We start from the raw sequence: 19,544 nt of genomic DNA on the forward strand, positions 1-19,544 counted from the left end.
CCTGAGGTCCTGAGGTGAAGAAGAAGGTCCAAGTCCAAGGGCTAGAGTTTTCGGCCTTGGTGGGGGGCGCCCCACCTCAGGAGAGGTGATGTCCTTTCGTCGGACACATGGACCCTTACACGAAAGTGCAACTCATCGCTGTTGGAGGATGCTACGGAGGTTTATTTGTTTACTCTCAATCTATCCTGTTTTTCTCTCTTTTCTTCCTTTTGCTACGCATAAAAGATCTGTGTCCCTCACACAGACAGGTAGGGTAGCCCTTCAATATAGGAACACACGGGTGGCAAGCAGGCGCGAGGGAGGTCAGGCGTCGCTCCTTCGGGTGGCAGGAGTGCCATGGGCATCAGCACCACATTGTCTGTGTTCCCTGAGTGCAATCTCCCCAGAGGGAAACACAAGGACTCAGGCCGAGCGATGGAGTACCTCGCAACAACACACACATGGGGATTACTATACTCTACCAGACGGGAGGCGCGTTGTACTTAGGTCGGGGGTCAGAGCGGAAAAGGGGACTTCCACTAGACTAGGGCGGTTGGAGGGGACCAGGAGATTATGCAGAGTTAGGTTTGTTTACCAATATCTAGCCGTTGCCAAGGCGTATACTCAAAACATAAACCCATGATAGGACTTAAAGTGGTTATTCTGAGCTTCAGTGTTCGGGCCTTAACTCACCTGTTAAGAGACGAGCACTACTTGCTTTGTTGAGAGATGCCAAATGTGATATCTGTCTCCTACAAGAGACCCATCTCCTGCGGGCCAACTGGAAACGGCTCCGGTCAAAATGGTTCGACAGACAATATTTTTCAACGGAATGGGGAAAAAGGCTGGGGCAGCAATCCTCTTATCCATGCAATTCCAAGGGACAGTGATAGGGGTACGCGCGGATGTAGCGGGTAGACTATTGGCACTGAGGGTATCGATGGAGGTGCGCATACACTCAATAGCTTCTGTTTATCGTCCCAAAGAGCACCAGGAAACCTTTCTCCGGGACATGAGACACACAATCCAAGAGTCCCCAGACAAGGACTTGGTAATAGGGGGGGATTTTCAATTTGGTTCCGGATGCCTATCTGGACACATCACCACTCGGTGGGGCACTCTGGATCCATCTCTGGCACGCTGCTACAGAGGTTGGGTGAGGTTGGGCTCAGGGATGCCTGGCGACACCTTGACCTGACAGCTCGGAATAACCTCCTTTACTGCGGCGCACCAAACATGTGCCCGTATAGATCTATTTTGGACCTCGCCCAGGGTCACAGTGGCTATCACAGATGTGTCTATCGGGGCGGCGACGTTCTCGGATTACTCCTTGATTGTTCTATCTCTGCTCCTTTCCAAGGGTTCCCCCCAGCAGGGGTCGTGGAGATTGAACCATAAATTGCTCACATACAACGTCAATATTGCCGAGATACGGGACGCTATCAAACATACCTGGAGGTGAACGATGAGGGCCCTGTCGGTATGGACATGCTCTAGGGTGCCCTGAAGGCGGTCCTGAGAGGACGCTGTATTGCAATCGTGGTGGCCCTGAACTAAGACTGCAGAGCCAAGCAGGAGGCCTTAGAAGACCAAATTAAGGAGCTAGAGGGAGTCCACCGCCGCACTGGGGCAGTTACAGCGCGGCGGTCACATGCACTCTGGGCCGAGACGGCGAGACGGCGGCACAGCGGATCGCAGAGCTTAGGAACGACCCCGGAGAGATCCTGAGGTCGGATAAAGACATTACGGCCAAGATTGAGGCCTTCTACACTGCCCTCTACTCTGCAGAATGCCTAGACCCTGCGGTGGCCGAGGAATATACACATGCAGCTCCGGTGATCCCTCTCCCGGCATCAGAATTGGTCCATTTGGAAGCGGATATCAGACCGAGGAGGTCATACGAGCCATTCAAGGACTCTCCCCCGGGAAAGCCCCGGGAGAGGACGGCCTCCCGGCTGATTTCTATAAAATCTTTGCTTCAGATCTTACCCCCCCCTCCTGATACACATGTTTAATGCGTTTAGCAAAACCAGGAGCTGACCACATCGATGTCCATGGCTGAGGTGGTAGTTATCCTCAAGCCAGGGAAGGACTCCCAAGAATGTGCATCGTACCGACCTATTTCTCTATTTAAAATCGACCTGAAGATCTTTACAAGTATTTTAGCGGCAAGGCTCGCTCCCCACATGCAGGGTCTGTATGACCCGGATCAGTCGGGCTTTTTACCGTAATGTAATTGCAGTGACAGAACCTGGCGATTATGTCACCTCTTGGATAAGACTCAGACCCTGGCAGTACTCCTGTCAGTGGACGCCGAGAAGGCATTTGACCAGGTCCGCTGGTTTATAACTATACCCATAATGCCCATCCCTACGGCATGCCTGTGAACTAACTTCTTTCCTAGGACTGTGACGTCACAGCTGTGCTACATGTGACCCTCTGCATTTCACCCATAGCTTCAGGGTCCTTGGAGGAAACAACAGTGTTCCTAATAAACAAGCTTTGGCAAAGTCAATCAGTCTCGCCTATGCATTGGATTTGTGTTTTACAAACCAGACAGCTGTGTTGTCTGGTAGGCTGCGACCTAAAAATGAATGGCTGGCATGAAGATTTTTTTTGCTTTGTTTTTGGGATTTGTTTAAGGGTGTGAATTATGCTGAAGTATAGTTGACTGGATAAAGGGAGAAAGTGCAAAGTTTTACTGACCCAAAAAGTGATCCAATGAAGTGCATACTTTCCTAATAACCATGTTTTCGGTACTCGTCTGAATGAATCAAGATATGTCATGCCGTTCCATCTATTGAGACTCATTGTTGGACGTAAAGCAAGTGAGTGTCCCTGCACATATTTGAAACAGAGGTATCTTATAGAGTTAGATGCTACATGTCTGAGAGATCATGACACAGTATGGGGTCAATCAAATTCCTGAGGTATTGGAAGCTTCAGCTGTGAGAGACATTTGACAAAACTCTGAAATGGACCATTCTTGCACTTCAAGTCTGGCGAGGTGTCTTTAATGCTGGCTACATGTGTCACTGTTTTAAGCTGGGTGCGGACAAATATGCAGCACAGGTCGTCAACACCTGAAAGATGTAGATGAAACTGAGTGGTAGCCCTTCATAAAAAGCCCAGGAGGAGACAATCTTGTCCAGTGTAAGTGTGTGGTTAACGGTCAATCAGGCTGTGCTTGGAAAGGACTCATAACTCATAGACATTTCAGTCTGTGCAAGAGCAAGACAAAAAGACACTTCGGATGAAAACCGATGCTCGTCACAGTAGTCACATGATAATCATTCTCAGCTTGCAGTGCTGAAGGACAAACCACCCGGCCTTTTTTTTGTTGTCAAATCTGTTTATTAGCATTTTTAGAGATTTTACATTACATAGGCATTTCAACAGCATCAACTCAGCAAACTGGGCATGTCAGATGAATTCCATGCACATTATAGCGGTACAATTAAGGAACACTATGCCACAGGTGCAGTAAGTCATAAGGAAAGGATGACCGCCCAATGCTGGCGAGAGCGTGGGGTGCCGGGATGGCTGCCCCCGAATTAGTCCATGACTGTCCACTCGCTAAGCTTAGTGCATTAGCAGAGTTTAGGGTGGATCCTACCCACGCGGACTTATGCACAAAGATGACTTTTATACAACAACTGGACAGAAGCAAAGAGAAGAAAACAACAGTGGCAAAACCACAGACACATATACATATTAGTCCCTTTCACTCCTCCCCCCTTCCCCCGTCCGTTAATCCCCCGCGTGCGCGCGCACCCCAGCCACAGCTGGGCCTGAATCTGAAACTTGCATGACTCTAAGAGTCAAAAGCAGTATCTAACGGATTATTTAGACAGGGGAACAGCCCACGGTACACTCCGACCCCCAAAAGCGCCACCTAACTCTACAGTTCCCAGACCCCAGGCCCCACCTGGTAAGTGCAATGCGTTGAGCATGTGTTCCCAGCTCTCCGCCATTGGTTCTCTGCGGAGCCCCACCGTTTCCTCCCTACATATGGCCGTCCACTCCGCCCGGGCCCACGCTTGAAAGGAGGAGGTCCACGCCTGTACGCTTGGTGGGTCACGTGCCTTCCATTGCCTCGTAAGGAGGCGTGTAGCCACCACCATCCCCAGATCTAAAAAACGGGACGACACCTTGTCTTTGGGCAGCCGCCCTGCTGGCCATAGACGTGGAAAAAGCATTCCCCCTGAAATCCATACGAGGGCGTCAGATGGGGATTGCCATGCAAGCTGCATCTCAGCACATCCTTTCACTCAGGGGGACGACCACTAAACCTACTCATACGGGATGGCTGCACAAATTATGGTTTACACTGGGAATGGAACGCATTCAGGCCACACTCACACACTCAGAGGCAACGTTTCACAAATTCTGGCTACCACTACTATCCCTTCTCTCGAAAGAATGTAACAAAATCACATGCCCTAGATACCTCCGCTTACTGCACCTTACAGAGGCCCCAAATGACTCTCACCGACCTGATGGGGGAATGAGCAGAACGAGTTGTGTATACCTTGACGACTGCTTCAAAGATCCGGCACACTGGTTGGGGTGGGGGGCGGTTGGGGGGGAGGGGGGTTTTGGTTCTGGTTCTTGAGGTTGTGTTTACTTAACAGGCTCAGCGAACACGTCTTGTGTCTCAGAATCACAGTTTGGCCCATGTATTACGATTGTAGTTTGCTTTGTGGAGAAGACATGCTTGTCTGTCTCATACGCTGCTTCTATATGGAGCCCTCATTTTGCAATTTAATGCCAGTGTTCTTTATTGAAAACAATAAAACAAATTTGAATTTAAAGAGGTAAAGTGTCTGGATATCCGCCTCTCTCCATTGCTCCAGCATGGGACGTGTGAGGGCCGGTAAGTAGACATAATATCGAGTTTTTATTTCGACTAGACATAATATCGAGTTTTTAATTTCGACTAGACATAATATCGACTAGACATAATATAGACTACAAAAATATCGACTTTAAAAATGTAATATTGATTAGAATAGCAATAATATCGATTCAAAAATATAGAATGGACATAATATCGACTAGACAGAATGTAGACAACAAAAAAATCGAATTTAAGGTAAGTTAATATTAATGTTTAATTTTTGTGTAATATAATTCTGTAGCGGGTTGTGGGTTTATAGGGGAAAAGGGTGGGAAGTAATTTGATTATAATTAATTAAATATGTTATTTAAATAATTGTTATTTATTTAAAATTAATTGTTAATTATTATTAATTGGTAATTAATTAAAATATAATTGGTAGTTAATTTTAATTGATTAAGTGATATATATTAATTTGTTTGTAATTTATTTTCTGTAGCGGGTTTTGGTGTTATAGGGGAATAGGGTGGGAAGTAATTTAATTATAATTAATAAAATATGTTTTTAAATAATTATTTATTTAAAATTATTTGTTAATTAATAATTGGTAAGTAATTACAATATATTTGGTAATTAATTTTTATTGATTAATTGATAATTTAGTGGGTTGTGCGTTTATAGGGGAATAGGGTGGGAAGTAATTTAAATATAATTAATTAAATATGTAAATTAATTAAAAGTTCTTTATTTGGAATTAATTGTTCAATAATTATTAATTGGTAATTAATTACAATATAATAGGTAAATACATTTAAATGATTAATTGATAAATATGTTAATTTAATTAATTTAATAGTGGGTTGTGTGTTTATAGAGGAATAGGTTTGAAATTAATTTAATTGTAAGTAATTACATTGTTTTAAAAAATATATTGAGTTTATTTTGTAAAATAATTTTAAAATTTAAATTATTTGATTGTTAATAGGTTAATTATTAGTATTAGAAGGTAATTTATATTATTAATTAATTTGTATTTTACAATTTAAAAGATTAATTAATATAATTTAAACAATTCTAAAATATTTAAAATATTTTGTAATAGATTTTACTATTTATGTCATTTATATTTATATAAGAATTATTTACTTTCCCTACTGTTGCACTCACTGGAGTTGGAATAGTAAATTTAACCCCTACGCTATCCAACGCTTTCCCTACTGTTGCACTCACTGGAGTGGGAATAGTAATTTTTACCCTTACGCTATCCAACTCTTTCACTACTGTTGCACTCATTGGAGTTGGAATAGTAAATTTAACCCCTACGCTATCCAAAGCTTTCCCTACTGTTACACTCTCTGGAGTTTGAATAGTAATTTTTACCCTTACGCTATCCAACGCTTACCCTACTGTTACACTCACTGGAGTTGGAATAGTAAATTTTACCCCTACGCTATCCAATGCTTACCCTACTGTTACACTTATTGGAGTTAGAATAGTAAATTTTACCCATACGCTATCCAACGCTTACCCTATGTTACACTCACTGAAGTTGGAATAGTAATTTAAAGCCCTACGCTATCCAACGCTTTCCCTACTGTTGCACTCACTGAAGTTGGAATAGTCATTTTAACCCCTACGCTATCCAACGCTTTCCCTACTGTTACACTCTCTGGAGTTGGAATAGTAATTTAAACCCCTACGCTATCGAACGCTTTCCCTACTGTTACACTCTCTGGAGTTGGAATAGTAAATTTTACCCCTACGCTATCCAACGCTTACCCTACTGTTACACTCTCTGGGGTTGGAATAGTAAATTTTACCCCTACGCTATACAACGCTTACCCTACTGTTACACTCATTGGAATTGGAATAGTAATTTTTACCCTTACGCTATCCAACGCTTTTCCTACTGTTGCACTCACTGGAGTCGTTAGAGTACATTTAACCCTCTCACTATCCTACGGTAAACATATTGTATGTGTTTTGTTAATAATATGTAGATATATATATAAGTATTAATAATTTTATTTTTTTAAGTTACATTAATTATTTCTTAATTTTTCGTTTATTTAAGTATTTTAAATACGTTTATAATAATTTAATTTAATTTACTGCTATATTACTTTTAAGTTACTTTTAACATACTTAAAAAATTAAATATTTTGACATTCTATATTTTTTACACTCGATATTTTGGAGTCGATATTTTTGTACTTACCTGTTTGAAGATAGGAAGTCGATATTCTGTCAGTCAATATTTTATCCTCGATATTTTGGCATCTCGATATTTTGTCTGTCGATGTTCTGTCAGTGATCCATGAGGGCCCCCTCACCTCCTGGGAAACCCTCCAGGGGCACCGCAGGCGCGTACGGAAGCACCATACGAGTGAGGAAAAGGGCTCTGCGAAAGCACTTATACGCCACTACCAGCAGCAATGAAGTGGGTCTCGTAGGTGCCGCCAGAGGGTGGAAGAGCTTGGTGACACGCTCCAGTGAGTACGGTGGCTCAACCGTAGCGGTATCTTCTCTGCCCCTATCCGCCAACCAGCGGGCAATCTATTGGTGTTGTACAGCCAGATAGTAATGTTCTAAACAGGGGGCAGCCAGCCCTCCACTATCCGTTGGCAAGAATAGTTTCAATAACCCCAATCAGTGTCGAGACGTACCCCAAATAAAGTCCCCAAGAGAGGCAAATTAACAAAATAATACGGGAGTCGGGGGAGCATGACCATCTTGGCAAGAGCCACTCTACCCGTAGTGGTCAGCGGGAGGGAGGACCAAAAGCATATCTGGGATCGAAGCGCAGCCACCGCCCGTCCCAGGTTGCCATCGAAGAGATCAGCCGGTTGCCGGTAGATCTGATTCCCTAGATACTTGAAGGTGTCAGCCTTTCATTGGACTCTCGTGCCTTCGAGACATAACCCCGGGTCTTCCATCCCAGCGCTAAACGCATAGAGGCAGGACTTTCCCGCATTCACCCGGAGCCCCGGGACAACCGAGAACTGACCCAGCAAGTGGGCTAGTTGCTCTGGTATACGTGTCACGCCCCTCACGAACACCAGCAGGTCATCAGCATAAAGTGATACCTGGTGGATCGGTCTCCCAGGGGAATTCCGTCTCCCAGTGTCTGCCGCAGTGCCGCCGCCAGGAGCTCCACAGCTAACGCAAACAGCAGCGGGGACAGAGGGCATCCCTGCCGGGTGCCCCGGCCCACCGCTTCGGAGATATAAGGGCCCAGCCGCACCCGGACCACAGGGTTTTTGTAGAGAAGCCCAACCATCTGTAGGAAGCCCGCGTCGAGGTCATAACGTGATAGCACCGCAGACAGGTACCCCCACTCCAGGCAATCAAAGGCCTTTTCCAGGTCTATTATCAGACATCCTGCCCTGGGCCACTCCCTTGTCGCTTCAGCCGCCACTCTAAAAAACCTCCTGAGATTCAGGGACGTGGATCTCGCTGGCACAAACCCATTTTGATCCGAGTGTACTAGGTGAGGGACCACGGGCGCAAGCCGCTCTGCAAGAGTTTTCACAAAAACTTTATAGTCCACATTAAGCATTGCCAACGGTCTGTACGAACTCAAAGCAGTGGGGTCTCTGTCTGGCTTGGGCAATGAGACCAGAAACGCTTCCCGCATGGACGGGGGAAGCAAGTCGTCGCTTATAGCTGTATTATACAGCTGGAGGAGCAGGGGCGTGAGAATGTCTCTGTTCGCCTTATAGCCTTCGGTGGGTAGGCCATCCGGCCCGGGAGTTTTCCCAGTCGCCATATCCCAAATCGCGTCTCCCACCTCCTCCAAGAATGTGTTAGTCCAGCGCAATGGCTGTCTGGGTGAGTGTGCTGCCAACAATCGCACTACGTTACGCCCCTAAATCAGACCACCCAGATGTTCAAGAGATGTTTGGGGAGTCTAGGGCCTGTAAACGCACCGGGCCGGTGCGGGATGCCAGCAGGAGAACCCGCTAGTGCAGTGAATACTCAGTACCCCCCAGCCTGCCAAGACACCCACAGCCAATTAGGTGCGTAGCTTTTCATAGCAGCGCAATCATGCTTGGATAGAACAAACATAGCACAGCAGCGCACACATCAATATTATCAGAATGATATCATAAGTAATCGCAAAGTCAAAGACAGGGACCTGTGCATGTCCGTCACAGGTCACATCACATAAGGAGGTCAGCTGTTTGGGGTGTTACCACTGGCATGCACATATCTTCGGAAAGTACTGTAGATGGCGATGATGAGCCACTCATGTCCGGTTCGCTGTGTGGCTGGGAAGCCACTCCGGCAGTACCATTCACCCCTCCCAGGGTCGCAACCGCTTCAAGCGCTTCCTGTCTTTCAAGTCGCATTTTCAACGGACTGGGTGCAGCTGCCTTCTTGATCTCTGCACCTGCCACTCACCTTCCTCTGGTCCCACAGGTCATGCACCTTTCCACTGTCCCGTCTCCTTTAGCCAGTCCCAGACTTCTGATGCTGCATCAAAGAAGCTGGCACCCTCTTTAGTGAGCACCCAGAGGCGAGAGGGGAACAGCAAAGAGTACGGCAGTCCTAGTTCCCTCAGCTGCTTTTTCACCACCAGATACGTGCTCCTCCTTCTCTGTACTGCTGCCGTATAGTCTGGAAAGAACATCACACGGCTGTTCCCCACTGTCAGATCATCTAGCTTTCTGGTTTCGCATAGGACCGCATCCCGGTCACAGTAGTTGAGCAGCTTGAAGAGGAGCGGGCGGGGCCGGGCTCCGGGCCCAGGCTTCTGTGCCGGCACCCTGTGTGCTCTTTCTACCACAAAGTGCGGGGACAATATTCCCGAGGGTAGGAGTTCCCGCAGCCAATTCTCAGTGTACCACTCCGAGTCTCTCTCTTCTTCGCCCTCCGCGAGCCCGACCACCTCTGCCCCGGGTCCCGCTCCTCACTGACAGTGCCAGTTGCGTTCCGCACCTTCCGCGTGTCAGCCGCGCCGCGGCTGATGGGTCCGCAAGGCTTCACCGGCTCCAGGCTCCGGAGGAAGGCGCCAGATCCCAGTCTCCGCTGGCCGCAGGAGCCATTGCGTCCCCTGCCTGCGCCGTCTCACCCTCCAGCTTTCCGCTCCTCCGGTTGTCTCGGCCTACTGCCCTTCTGCACACACCTCCCAGCAGCACAGCGGGGCTCGCAGGGCGTCAGGGCCCAGAACACAGCGGCACTCAGCTCCTTCAATGGCCGCCACGCCCCGGGGCGGTTTTCGTGCCTCTCCGTCACGGGACCCCCTGCCTTCGCCCGCCTTCAGTCGCCGCCACCCAAGCCGTGATCTGCCAAGCTTCACGGGCTCCCCGCTGTGCCCCCACACCAGTTCCCCAGCACAGGCACGGAGAAACACCTCTGTAGGGTAAATTGTAGGATAATTGGGGGGTCTAAGGACGGAGCTCTACTCAGGCACGTCCACCATGTTGGGTAGCTGGCCACGCCCCTCAACAAACCATACGGCCTTTGCTCAAGTCGTGAGCTTCATACGCCTGTGGTCTTTGGTGAAAGACCATCCTATCATAGAGGGTTAGCTATGGTGATCGCTTTGCCTACTCTTGAATGTTCTGAACTCCTGTACCTGACCACAAGAAGAGTAAACTGACACACACAGTGTGGAATGGGCGGCTTGCCCACTTACCTTTCTTTTTGCCTTTTGTATCTTTCTTGTCTCCATTCACCTGGAACATGGACACCGACTCCTTCTGCTTTGCTTTGGTCCCTTTAGATTTTGCATCAGCATCGTTCTTCTCTCCTGGTGGCAGAACAGGATCGCATGTAAGTTGTAGCATATTGGGAGGCAGGAGACAGAGGGAGTCTGGCATACTACAGGAGCGCTATGGGTAGGAAGTCACCAGAGATGGGCCTATAAAAAAGTGAAGGTGGGTAAGGGCAAGTGCATAAGGAATTAGAAAGAAATGGAGCCGAAGGTCCAACGTAAGATTCAAAGCACTTATATACAGTACATAGGAGGATCACAATTTCACCAGCAAAATCTCTTAATAAGCCAGGAGCTATCTAGGTCATGGGCCAATAAACAGAATGATTTCATATGGTGGTTCATCACCAAGTACAGCTTACTCCCAATCCTTGATGCTGAAGATTTCCTCCAATGATATCTTACGGGGAGAGAGGAAAATGACTAGCTGTGAGCTTGGGGAGTTCTAGAGATATGGAGTTGTAAGATGTTGAGCTACCACTGTTGTTATATATAAGGAGGTTTGCGTTCGTGTTCGAAGCTGAGAGTAGAGGTCCCAGTTGAGGTTCCAATGTACTACCACATATCTGGATCTTAACATTGACTGGTACCAGACTTGGGAGTTTCAGGTGTGGTGAGCCTGATGGAGGCTGGAAACGCTGGCTGTCTATGGTTTTGGCAATAGAGAAGGTGGATACTCTTTGGAATTGGAAATCTGCCATACTACCGTTTTATGATACATGGCAGGCAGACATGCATGTCATGGCTACTTTTGAATGAATTATATACAAACTCAATGATCATATGCAAAGATTTGAGAAGGTCTGGGGCTCCTTCTTGCCAATGTGACAGAGCTTGCCTGGTGGGATGCACAGAGGAGGAAGTCTTCAATATAATGTCCTACTGACATAAATACACTTAGTGCAGGGATAGGGGCTCTGTTCCTGGGGATATGACACACATACTCCTGAGATCAAGGACCACGTCCGGGGATCATCTGGTAGACCAGTGCATGAATACAAGCACACACATTGCGAAGGGTTCCGACTTCCACCGCATTCTGTCCCTGAACTAGATGGCTTCCAGTATGCAGCGAGCCTCTACTGTAGCGCAGACGGTTAGGTGACTACCATTAGTGGGGGACAAGGTGCATTTATACCCTCCCACCCATCTGACAGAGAGAAAAAAGTTTGTATTCTAGATTTGGCACCAGTTTCCCGGCATAAAAGTGTTGGGAAATACTTTGCAGTGAATGACAGGGGATCATACCTCGACACTCCACTCCCTCTACCCCCACCATGTAACCCAATCCTCACTTGCTGTCTGTTCAGAGGCCGTTTATCTTGCCCCTCTCTCCCAGGTGAGGACGCTCTTCTTGATAACACTTATTTTATCATACAAAAAAAGTTTGATGTTGATGATGTTTATGTACATCTTTGTCTCCAATACATGAGTGATGATGTGAAAAACTAATAAAGAATTGAAACATTAATAGTAATTTAAAATACAACTTAACTGTCATGTTGGATTACACTTTATAGGGTTGCCATTTTCAAAACTTTCCTACCAGAGTCCAGCAGTCACATGATCCCTGATGGCTCCCCTGTGGTGAGATCTGTTTTGCTCCCAGACAGAGGACCCTGTGGGTGGTAAGAGGCACTCTTTCCTTGACAAGATGGCCTGTGGGCTGTACCCAGCCCCTTCCTGAGCTTCAAAGGGTGCCTACCATGTCACTGGCAGATGAAGTTCACACCTAGGCCCACCTCCCTTTTGTCTCACCAGCCAGGAACTGACGAGAACTGGTTTAGGGGATGGACAAAGGCTTGCCCTTCACCCAAAGGCTTCCACTGTGTTAGAAGTGGACCCCCACAGACCTCTTGTCAAACCACTCCTAGACGTGTGAAGAATCAGAATAATGACTGCCCTGCTGCGTGACATAGCCTTAGCTGGTGCTAGAGTGTACTCAGTCTGTTCCCAAACTGCAAAAAGTGGGACATATTACTTTTTTGCCAACTTTCTGCCTGGAGAACTGATGGAGACCAGGGTCACTGTCAAAGTTGCAGCCGTCAATATCAAATCACTGGTTGGCGTCAACTTGCTGGTTTGTCCCGCTGAAGGAGAATCAACTTCCAGAAAAGTTTCTAAATCCAAATGTAAAAGGCTTCACCGGTATCAACGCTGAGTAGCGTCTGATCGACGTATGGTCTTTCTGGGCACGGACTTCAGACTTAGCCCACTCAGACCTTTCCTGCCTTCATCGATGACTGAAGTTAAACCCCGCTCTTCAGCAACCCACTGTTGTCAAGCCCCCTTTCAGATCCAGCTTGCAGCTTGCTCTGTTGGCACCTCATTAATGATCACTTTTTCTCCTTAAAAGTTTCTATGTCAGAAGTTAATCTTTCTGCATGGATGAATCTGGTCCCTGTATCCGCCCACAGTCCATTGTGGTTGGCCTTAACTTTTGACTTAGACACTGTCTAGCATGACCAGATATCTGCGGTTGGCGTATTCTGCATTTGGCACTATTTTGAATTCAAGATTTAAAAATTCATATCTCAAGTTCTGCTTATTGGATTTATGTTGTTTTGGTGTCATTTTATTTATTAAGATTTTCCAAATTGGGTTGGGATTTTTTTTGTTTTATGTTTTTACTGAATTTATTACTATTTAAAAGTTGCATTATTACTTTACACACCACCTCTAAGTTCAGCCTGAGTGCTCTGTGCCTAGCTACAAGAGGGTTGAGCGCAGGTTTATTTAGTGACTCTAGGGGCTCACCCTGACAAGGATTGTGATAATATTATTTGATTTGGTTTCTCACCCCCCTCAATACTCTAATTTCCTGCACCCACCACCATGCAGGGGATGAGAAAATGGAAATGTATACACAGAGATGGTAACATATAGGTGAGGCCAAGATAAACATCCCTCAATGGACATGGGCATAAATGCAAGTACAGTGCATAGAGAGGGCGTGGTGATTGCAAATGGAAGGCATAATGTCGGGTTAACGGTGGTCAGACACTTATCCAATGAACGAGGTGACTGGTGCTGTGGAGTGTACACACAGAGCTAATGACCAGCAGTGTTGGGATCCAGACATATACAGAAAAAAACATTGGGCTTGAATATCGCAGACACAGATCCAATGGTTGAACATTTTCATTGTTGGAATTCAGAAGGACAAATGCATGCCAAATAAACAGAGGGTATTTGGAGTGAGGACTGCATACACTGTTTCTCTAGACTTAGTTAAAAAAGCCAGAGGGTGCTGGGGCTCAGTCTGAGGAGGATACACTTGTCCCCAGTTGACTGAAGGTAATGGGGTTGTGGTAGGTACATAGAGCTCCAATAGATAATTTTGTGGTAGCCAAGGGTACAGGCAGTTCCTATAGACAGAGATGGCACTGAGGGTGACAAGGTCACAAAAAGCTTAAGCAGATAAATGGTACTGGGGTTGCAGAGGGTACACACAGCTCCAACAGATGATATTTGGGTTGTGGCTGGTATTCACAGCTCAAATAGATAGATGATATCAAGGCGGAAGAAGTTACATGCAACTTGAACAAACAGATGTTACCTGCATTGCAGATGGAACACACAGCTCCAACAGGCAGAAAGTATCAGGTTGTGATGGGTACATACATATCCAACTGACAGATTGCATTATGTTTCGAAGAGTAGACATAGTTTTAATAGACTAAGCATGTTGGGGTTAGGCTATAGGAGGGTACACACAGATCTAAAAAGAGAGGTGGTGTAAAGGTTGCAGTGGGTACAGACCACCTGAAAGGTAACAGTGTGTGGTTTCAAACAGTACACACATCTTCATCTGGGATGGTTTTGGGTATGCAGAGGGTCCAAATATCTTTAACAGATATAAGTAATGCATAAAAGACCCAACAAACAGATGGAGTAGCGGTTGGATAGACATGTATCCCCACCTTTCTCCTTAGATTTCTTCTCTTTGGATTGCCCAGTTTCTTGGGGCGCCTTCTTTTTGGGTTTTTTCGGTGGATTCTCTGACTCTTCAGAGTCATCTTCGGAGTCTTCTTTTGCTGTTGGAAGAACAAGAAGAAGGTGGTCAGAGATGATCAGATGAAGGAGAAAGTTTACATCTTATAAATGTATTGTTGATTAATTAAAAGAATTACACGTAAATCTCAAGATATAAAACACATTTGCCCTTGCATATATTCCTCTAAGTTCATTTAGGCAATAGAGAGACCTTGAGAAAAATGCCTAAGAATCTCCCCTAATATCACAAGCCCAAGTTTTAGAAAGTAGATCAAGTTATTCTCTTATTCTGACAAGCCCTCTCCTTTAGACAAACGGTTTAAAGTTTTTGTTGATTGAACCATGAATTTTGTCAGACAAGCCCACATCTTTATACCCTGCTATTCAAATACTGACCAACCATGCTCTTACAATTAAGGATCCCTCATTCAACTAGAATTGGTCTCATCCAAATGTTCTTTGGTCAACTAGTGCTGGACTGATGCCGATCACATGTGAAGTCCTATTCATGCCAAGCATATAGACTACACTATTTCCTTTCTTCACAATAGTTCCACCAAGACTTCCCAAACTCAATGATGGAAATTAACCGAAAGCATTGCATTTCTGCTTATTTTAGTGAACAGTGACCAGAGCAAATTGGTTACAGAGCTCCTATGTACCACTGCAAGAAAAGCATTTTGAGGATTTCCTATTCTTAAATACTTTTAGGTCTTTGGTAAATTATAAGATTCTAACTTCGCTTTGTAGAACATTTTAAAAGATCCACACAGTGCTTAATTTGAGCCAGTGGTTTCAGGTGCTCAGCACCAACACTTAATCATCAACATCGGTACTTTTCATGAGCACCAGTTAAGGACACATTCATTTATGGGGAGATCAAGGGCGAGATGTACGACCCGCCAAATACTATGTAGCAAATTGCGTCGCATTTGCGAATCACTAATTGGGATGCACAACAGTGTCTCAGACACTGTTTGCGATTCCCAATGGGGTCGCAAATTGCATGCCTCATGCATATTAATGAGGCTGTCGCAATTTGTGACCCCATTGGGAATGGTGGGCACTCCCAGGGATGGTGGTCTGCTGGGGTCAGCAGACCTCCATATCTGGGACGGTTTTTAAATAAAGCAGTTAAAAAAAAAATGCAGCCCGTTTTCCTTAAAGGAAAATGGGATGCATTTAAAAAAGAGAAATTAAACTTTTCAGTGTCATTTTTTAAGGGCAGGCAGTTGTCCCTGGGACCACTGCCTGCCCTTAAAAAGTACTGGTGCATGCATTCACAAATGTGAAGGGGTCTCCTGGGAACCCCTTCATGTTTGCAAGTGCTTTACCAACCTTCTGAGAAGGGTGGTAAACTGTGAGTGGTCGCAAACATTCTTACATAGCTTAAGGAGTCGCTATAAAGAAGGGTTGCCCTTGGAACGCCCCTTCCTAATAGCATGTACTAAATCCCATCTTGCAAGTCACAAATCAATTTGCGACTCGCAAAATGGGATTAGTACATGGGCCACAGGTTTTTTGCGGGCGCAAATGGGTCGCAAACCCATTTGCGCACACAAAAAACCTTTGTACTTCTAGCCCCAAGTGATTTGCCCAGAATCACAGGGTGTTGAGCTGACACCAAGACTTGAAGTCGGCAGCTGTGGCCATTATGCCACATTCTCTCCTCACTTTCTTGGTTAGTGGTCGGTTCTGTTTGAGGCGGAGCCAACAGGAGAATGGGCTGGAGCAAGCTGCCTCCTGACGAAAGCCCCGGCACTTATTTTATTTACAAATTAACCACTGGATCCACATGACTCTGTAGAATCCTACGTGGGCGCCAACTATAGTGCCCTTACGGATTTGGTATATATCTGGACTAACTACCATATGGATGGTTGAAGTTGTTACCTATTTGTATTCAAATAGTTAACTTCCATACTGCTGTTCTGCTGACAGAAGTCTATAGCACCATTCAAGAAAAGTGGCATGAATCCAGTGTGTTACACCTGGATGCAGAATTTCACTTTTAATTTGGCTTCTGGGAATGCATTTGGTACTTGAACAATATACAAAAAGCTCAACACTGAGATTTGCCCAGTAACAGAAAGAAAATGAAAATTGCACTGCTTTATTATCTCTGGTTTTAGACAAAATAAACGAAATTCTGTAACGTGTTTTATTACCAAATGTACACATGTACTTGATATGCCGTGGCAACAATAAAAACATTTTTTTAAAAACAACAAAAAAAACCACTGAGATTTGCCCATCCACTTAGAAATGTAGCCCCAAAACACTGCATACCCATAGGTTAACCCTGGCACTGTCTCTTGTTACTTTCAGGGTGGGTTCTATTGTAGAACATGACAATCTTAAATAAAGTGCAGCGCAATGCTGCAGCCATATTCTTTATTTGCTATGTGAATTCATGATTACCCCTCTCTTCGAGCCAAATATGAAAAGGATAATAAGAGGGGACCCGGTCAATTCAATGCTCTTCGATTTTTCTACCAGAAAACACTACTTTTGTTTTTGCTGTTATTACTACCAGGTGATTTTTGGTGCTATAACAATTTATATCTTGGATCTACCTATGCAGACCTGCAGATGCCAGACTGAAGATGACTCTGTCCTCTATAAACTAAATCCCATTTAGGTGTACTAATCAGGGTAGGGCCAAGATTGCAGTAGAGAAGGTGGGGAATTCCTCTCCTGTGGCTCAGATAATTGACAAAATAAATCGCTTTCTGGCCCTACCAGCTCAGCCGGGATATCAAAACACAGGGAGGGCCCGGTGGGCAGTGTACTATGAGCTGGTGGAAAAGAAAGTTTCCCCAGCAGAGGGTTGACATAGGCAGAAGTAGAAGTGATGGCCTTGCGAGGAGACACCTGAATTGTGGTCATCACAGGATGAATCCTTGGGATAGAGATTAAGCAAACCTCCTTGACCCACTGAAACTTTGGCCATCTTTGGAATGGTGTGTGAATACGAGCAGGGAACCCGGCAGTATGGGACACAATGCAGCACAGCACAGAGGCTGGAGTAGAGGAACGCAAAGCCAGAGGGTAAGGAATAAGACTGTGAAGGCCATGGACAGCAGGGAAAGCCACTGTAGCAGAGTTTTGCAGTGCAGTTATGCGCCTGAAACCGACTGTGAGAGAAGAATCAGTCTGATCAAGAGTGGAAGCAGGTCCGACAGCGGCAGCAGGAGACAAATGGGCACTGGTAATACCTGGAGAGATACAGGCAGATGTCAAGCAGGAGAAAGGAGAAACAAGTCCTTTAAATGCTATGGTAGAAGTTGAGTTCGTTGAGGAACACCTACAAGAAATAAGTGTAGACACTACCTTACAAAGAGTGCAGTACAACAAGCGCAACAGGGAGAGCTGAAAAGAAAGCCGCCCTATATCTAGAAGACTGACCCATCAAGCCACCCAATTAGAGTGGTGCCTTGGGAGCCAGAGAACCAGACCTGGGCTGGATGGGTGGAGGTACATATCAGCTGCGAGGGCAGCTGGGGAAGAAAAGGTCCATTAGGAAGGACTGAGCACCCCAGACTAAAGTGTGAAATGAAACCTGATGTGTTGGGATACAACCATGGGAGCACACTCAACTTGGCTGAGGAGGAGGGTGCCCAGATCCATGCTGACTCAAAAACAAGACCAGTGGGGAGCACATGGCAAAACCAGCAATGTAAGAAATTAGGTTATTAGTTGGGGAGGATAAGTGTCCTTCCCAAGTAGCAAGTCCAAACTCTTGTCAGGTCCAAAACACAAGTTCAATAAATAAACCTGGGCCCAATACTATAGCTCAGAGTAAACAGACTTTACTTAAGGAAAAGTGAGTAAAGTATTTAGCAGTAACAAATGAACTCAAAAGACAAACACAGTACAAAAAATCTCACAACCAATTTCTAAAAATAGAGAACAATTTGAAAAATGACACCAACATTATTAAAATGCAGCAAGGGCACCAAGAAAAAGTGAAGTGTCAATCAGAAGTCACTCTTCAGAGTTGACCAGGAACAATGTGTAACTTCAGTCTAATCCTGAGGGAGTGGAGGTCAAACAACCCAAGCAGGTCATCCTTGTCAAAGTTTGTACCTTCTGACTTAGGGCCTGATTTAGATCTCGGCAGACAGGTTACTCCATCACAACGGTGACGGATATCCCATCTGCCGAAATATAAATCCCGTAGGATATAATGGAATTTATATTTTGGAGGATGGAATATCCGTCACCGTTGTGACAGAGTGACCTGTCCGCCAAGGTCTACATCAGGCCTTCAGTCGAAATCCTCCATTGGAGACAGGTTGCAAGCTGTATCAGATGAAGTCCTCTGGAAGTCGAATAGCCACTGGATGAGTCCTGTGGAAGCCACTTGATTTAGTAGGAAAAGCTTGGAGAGATAAACATTCATGGGCCCTAGAGCATTTTAGGACATTTGTTTGGGGTAAGCAATGTGATTCGAGAAGTGATCACACACCTTTAATCAGACTCCTTAGCACGGATGGTGTGATTAAAGCTTCTGCTCATATTGCTAGGATATCAATGAGGCTGCAAGATTTAATTGCTAAAATATTTTTTGTGCCTGGGAAGGATAATGTATCGGCAGATTATTTTTCAAGAATGCCCTTGCCGATGGAAGCCACTACTGGTGATGTGTGGGAGTATTTTCATATTGCTGTAGGCCATGATGAAGTTATTCCTTTTATTGAGAAACAAGCTTGGCTGTTGTGATATACTAATAGATGAGGTGATACAGAAAGTCCTCACATATATTGGAGATAAGTGGCCTACTATATATTGAAGATAAGTGGCCTATCAAAGGATCTTTAAGTCCTAAATTAAGGTGTTTTCGGGAGGTGCAGAATGATTTGTCTCTAGTCAAGGGTATTATACAGAGGGGTGATAAAGCTGTGCCTCCGGTAGAGTTAAGGAAATCCATCATAATGCAGTGTCATGAAGGTCATAGAGGCATTGTTAGGACTAAACAGTCTGTAAAAAATGGATTCTAGTGGCCTA

The 19,544-nt window shown here is 45.4% G+C and overlaps 1 protein-coding gene across 1 annotated transcript in view; it reads right to left on the reverse strand.

Moving 5' to 3' along the window:
* TULP1 (TUB like protein 1) overlaps positions 1–19,544 on the reverse strand; it is a 628,127-nt gene that overhangs the window by 180,374 nt on the left and 428,209 nt on the right. The window contains exons 5-6 of the mRNA XM_086920352.1: positions 14,462–14,575; positions 10,461–10,574 (exon numbers count right to left, since the gene is read on the reverse strand). Coding sequence (XP_086776478.1) covers positions 10,461–10,574; positions 14,462–14,575 — 228 coding nt within the window. The remainder of the gene's footprint in view (positions 1–10,460; positions 10,575–14,461; positions 14,576–19,544) is intronic.

Source organism: Lissotriton vulgaris, chromosome 5, assembly GCF_964263255.1.
Source record: "Lissotriton vulgaris chromosome 5, aLisVul1.2, whole genome shotgun sequence".
NCBI classification, from domain to species: Eukaryota; Metazoa; Chordata; class Amphibia; order Caudata; family Salamandridae; genus Lissotriton; species Lissotriton vulgaris.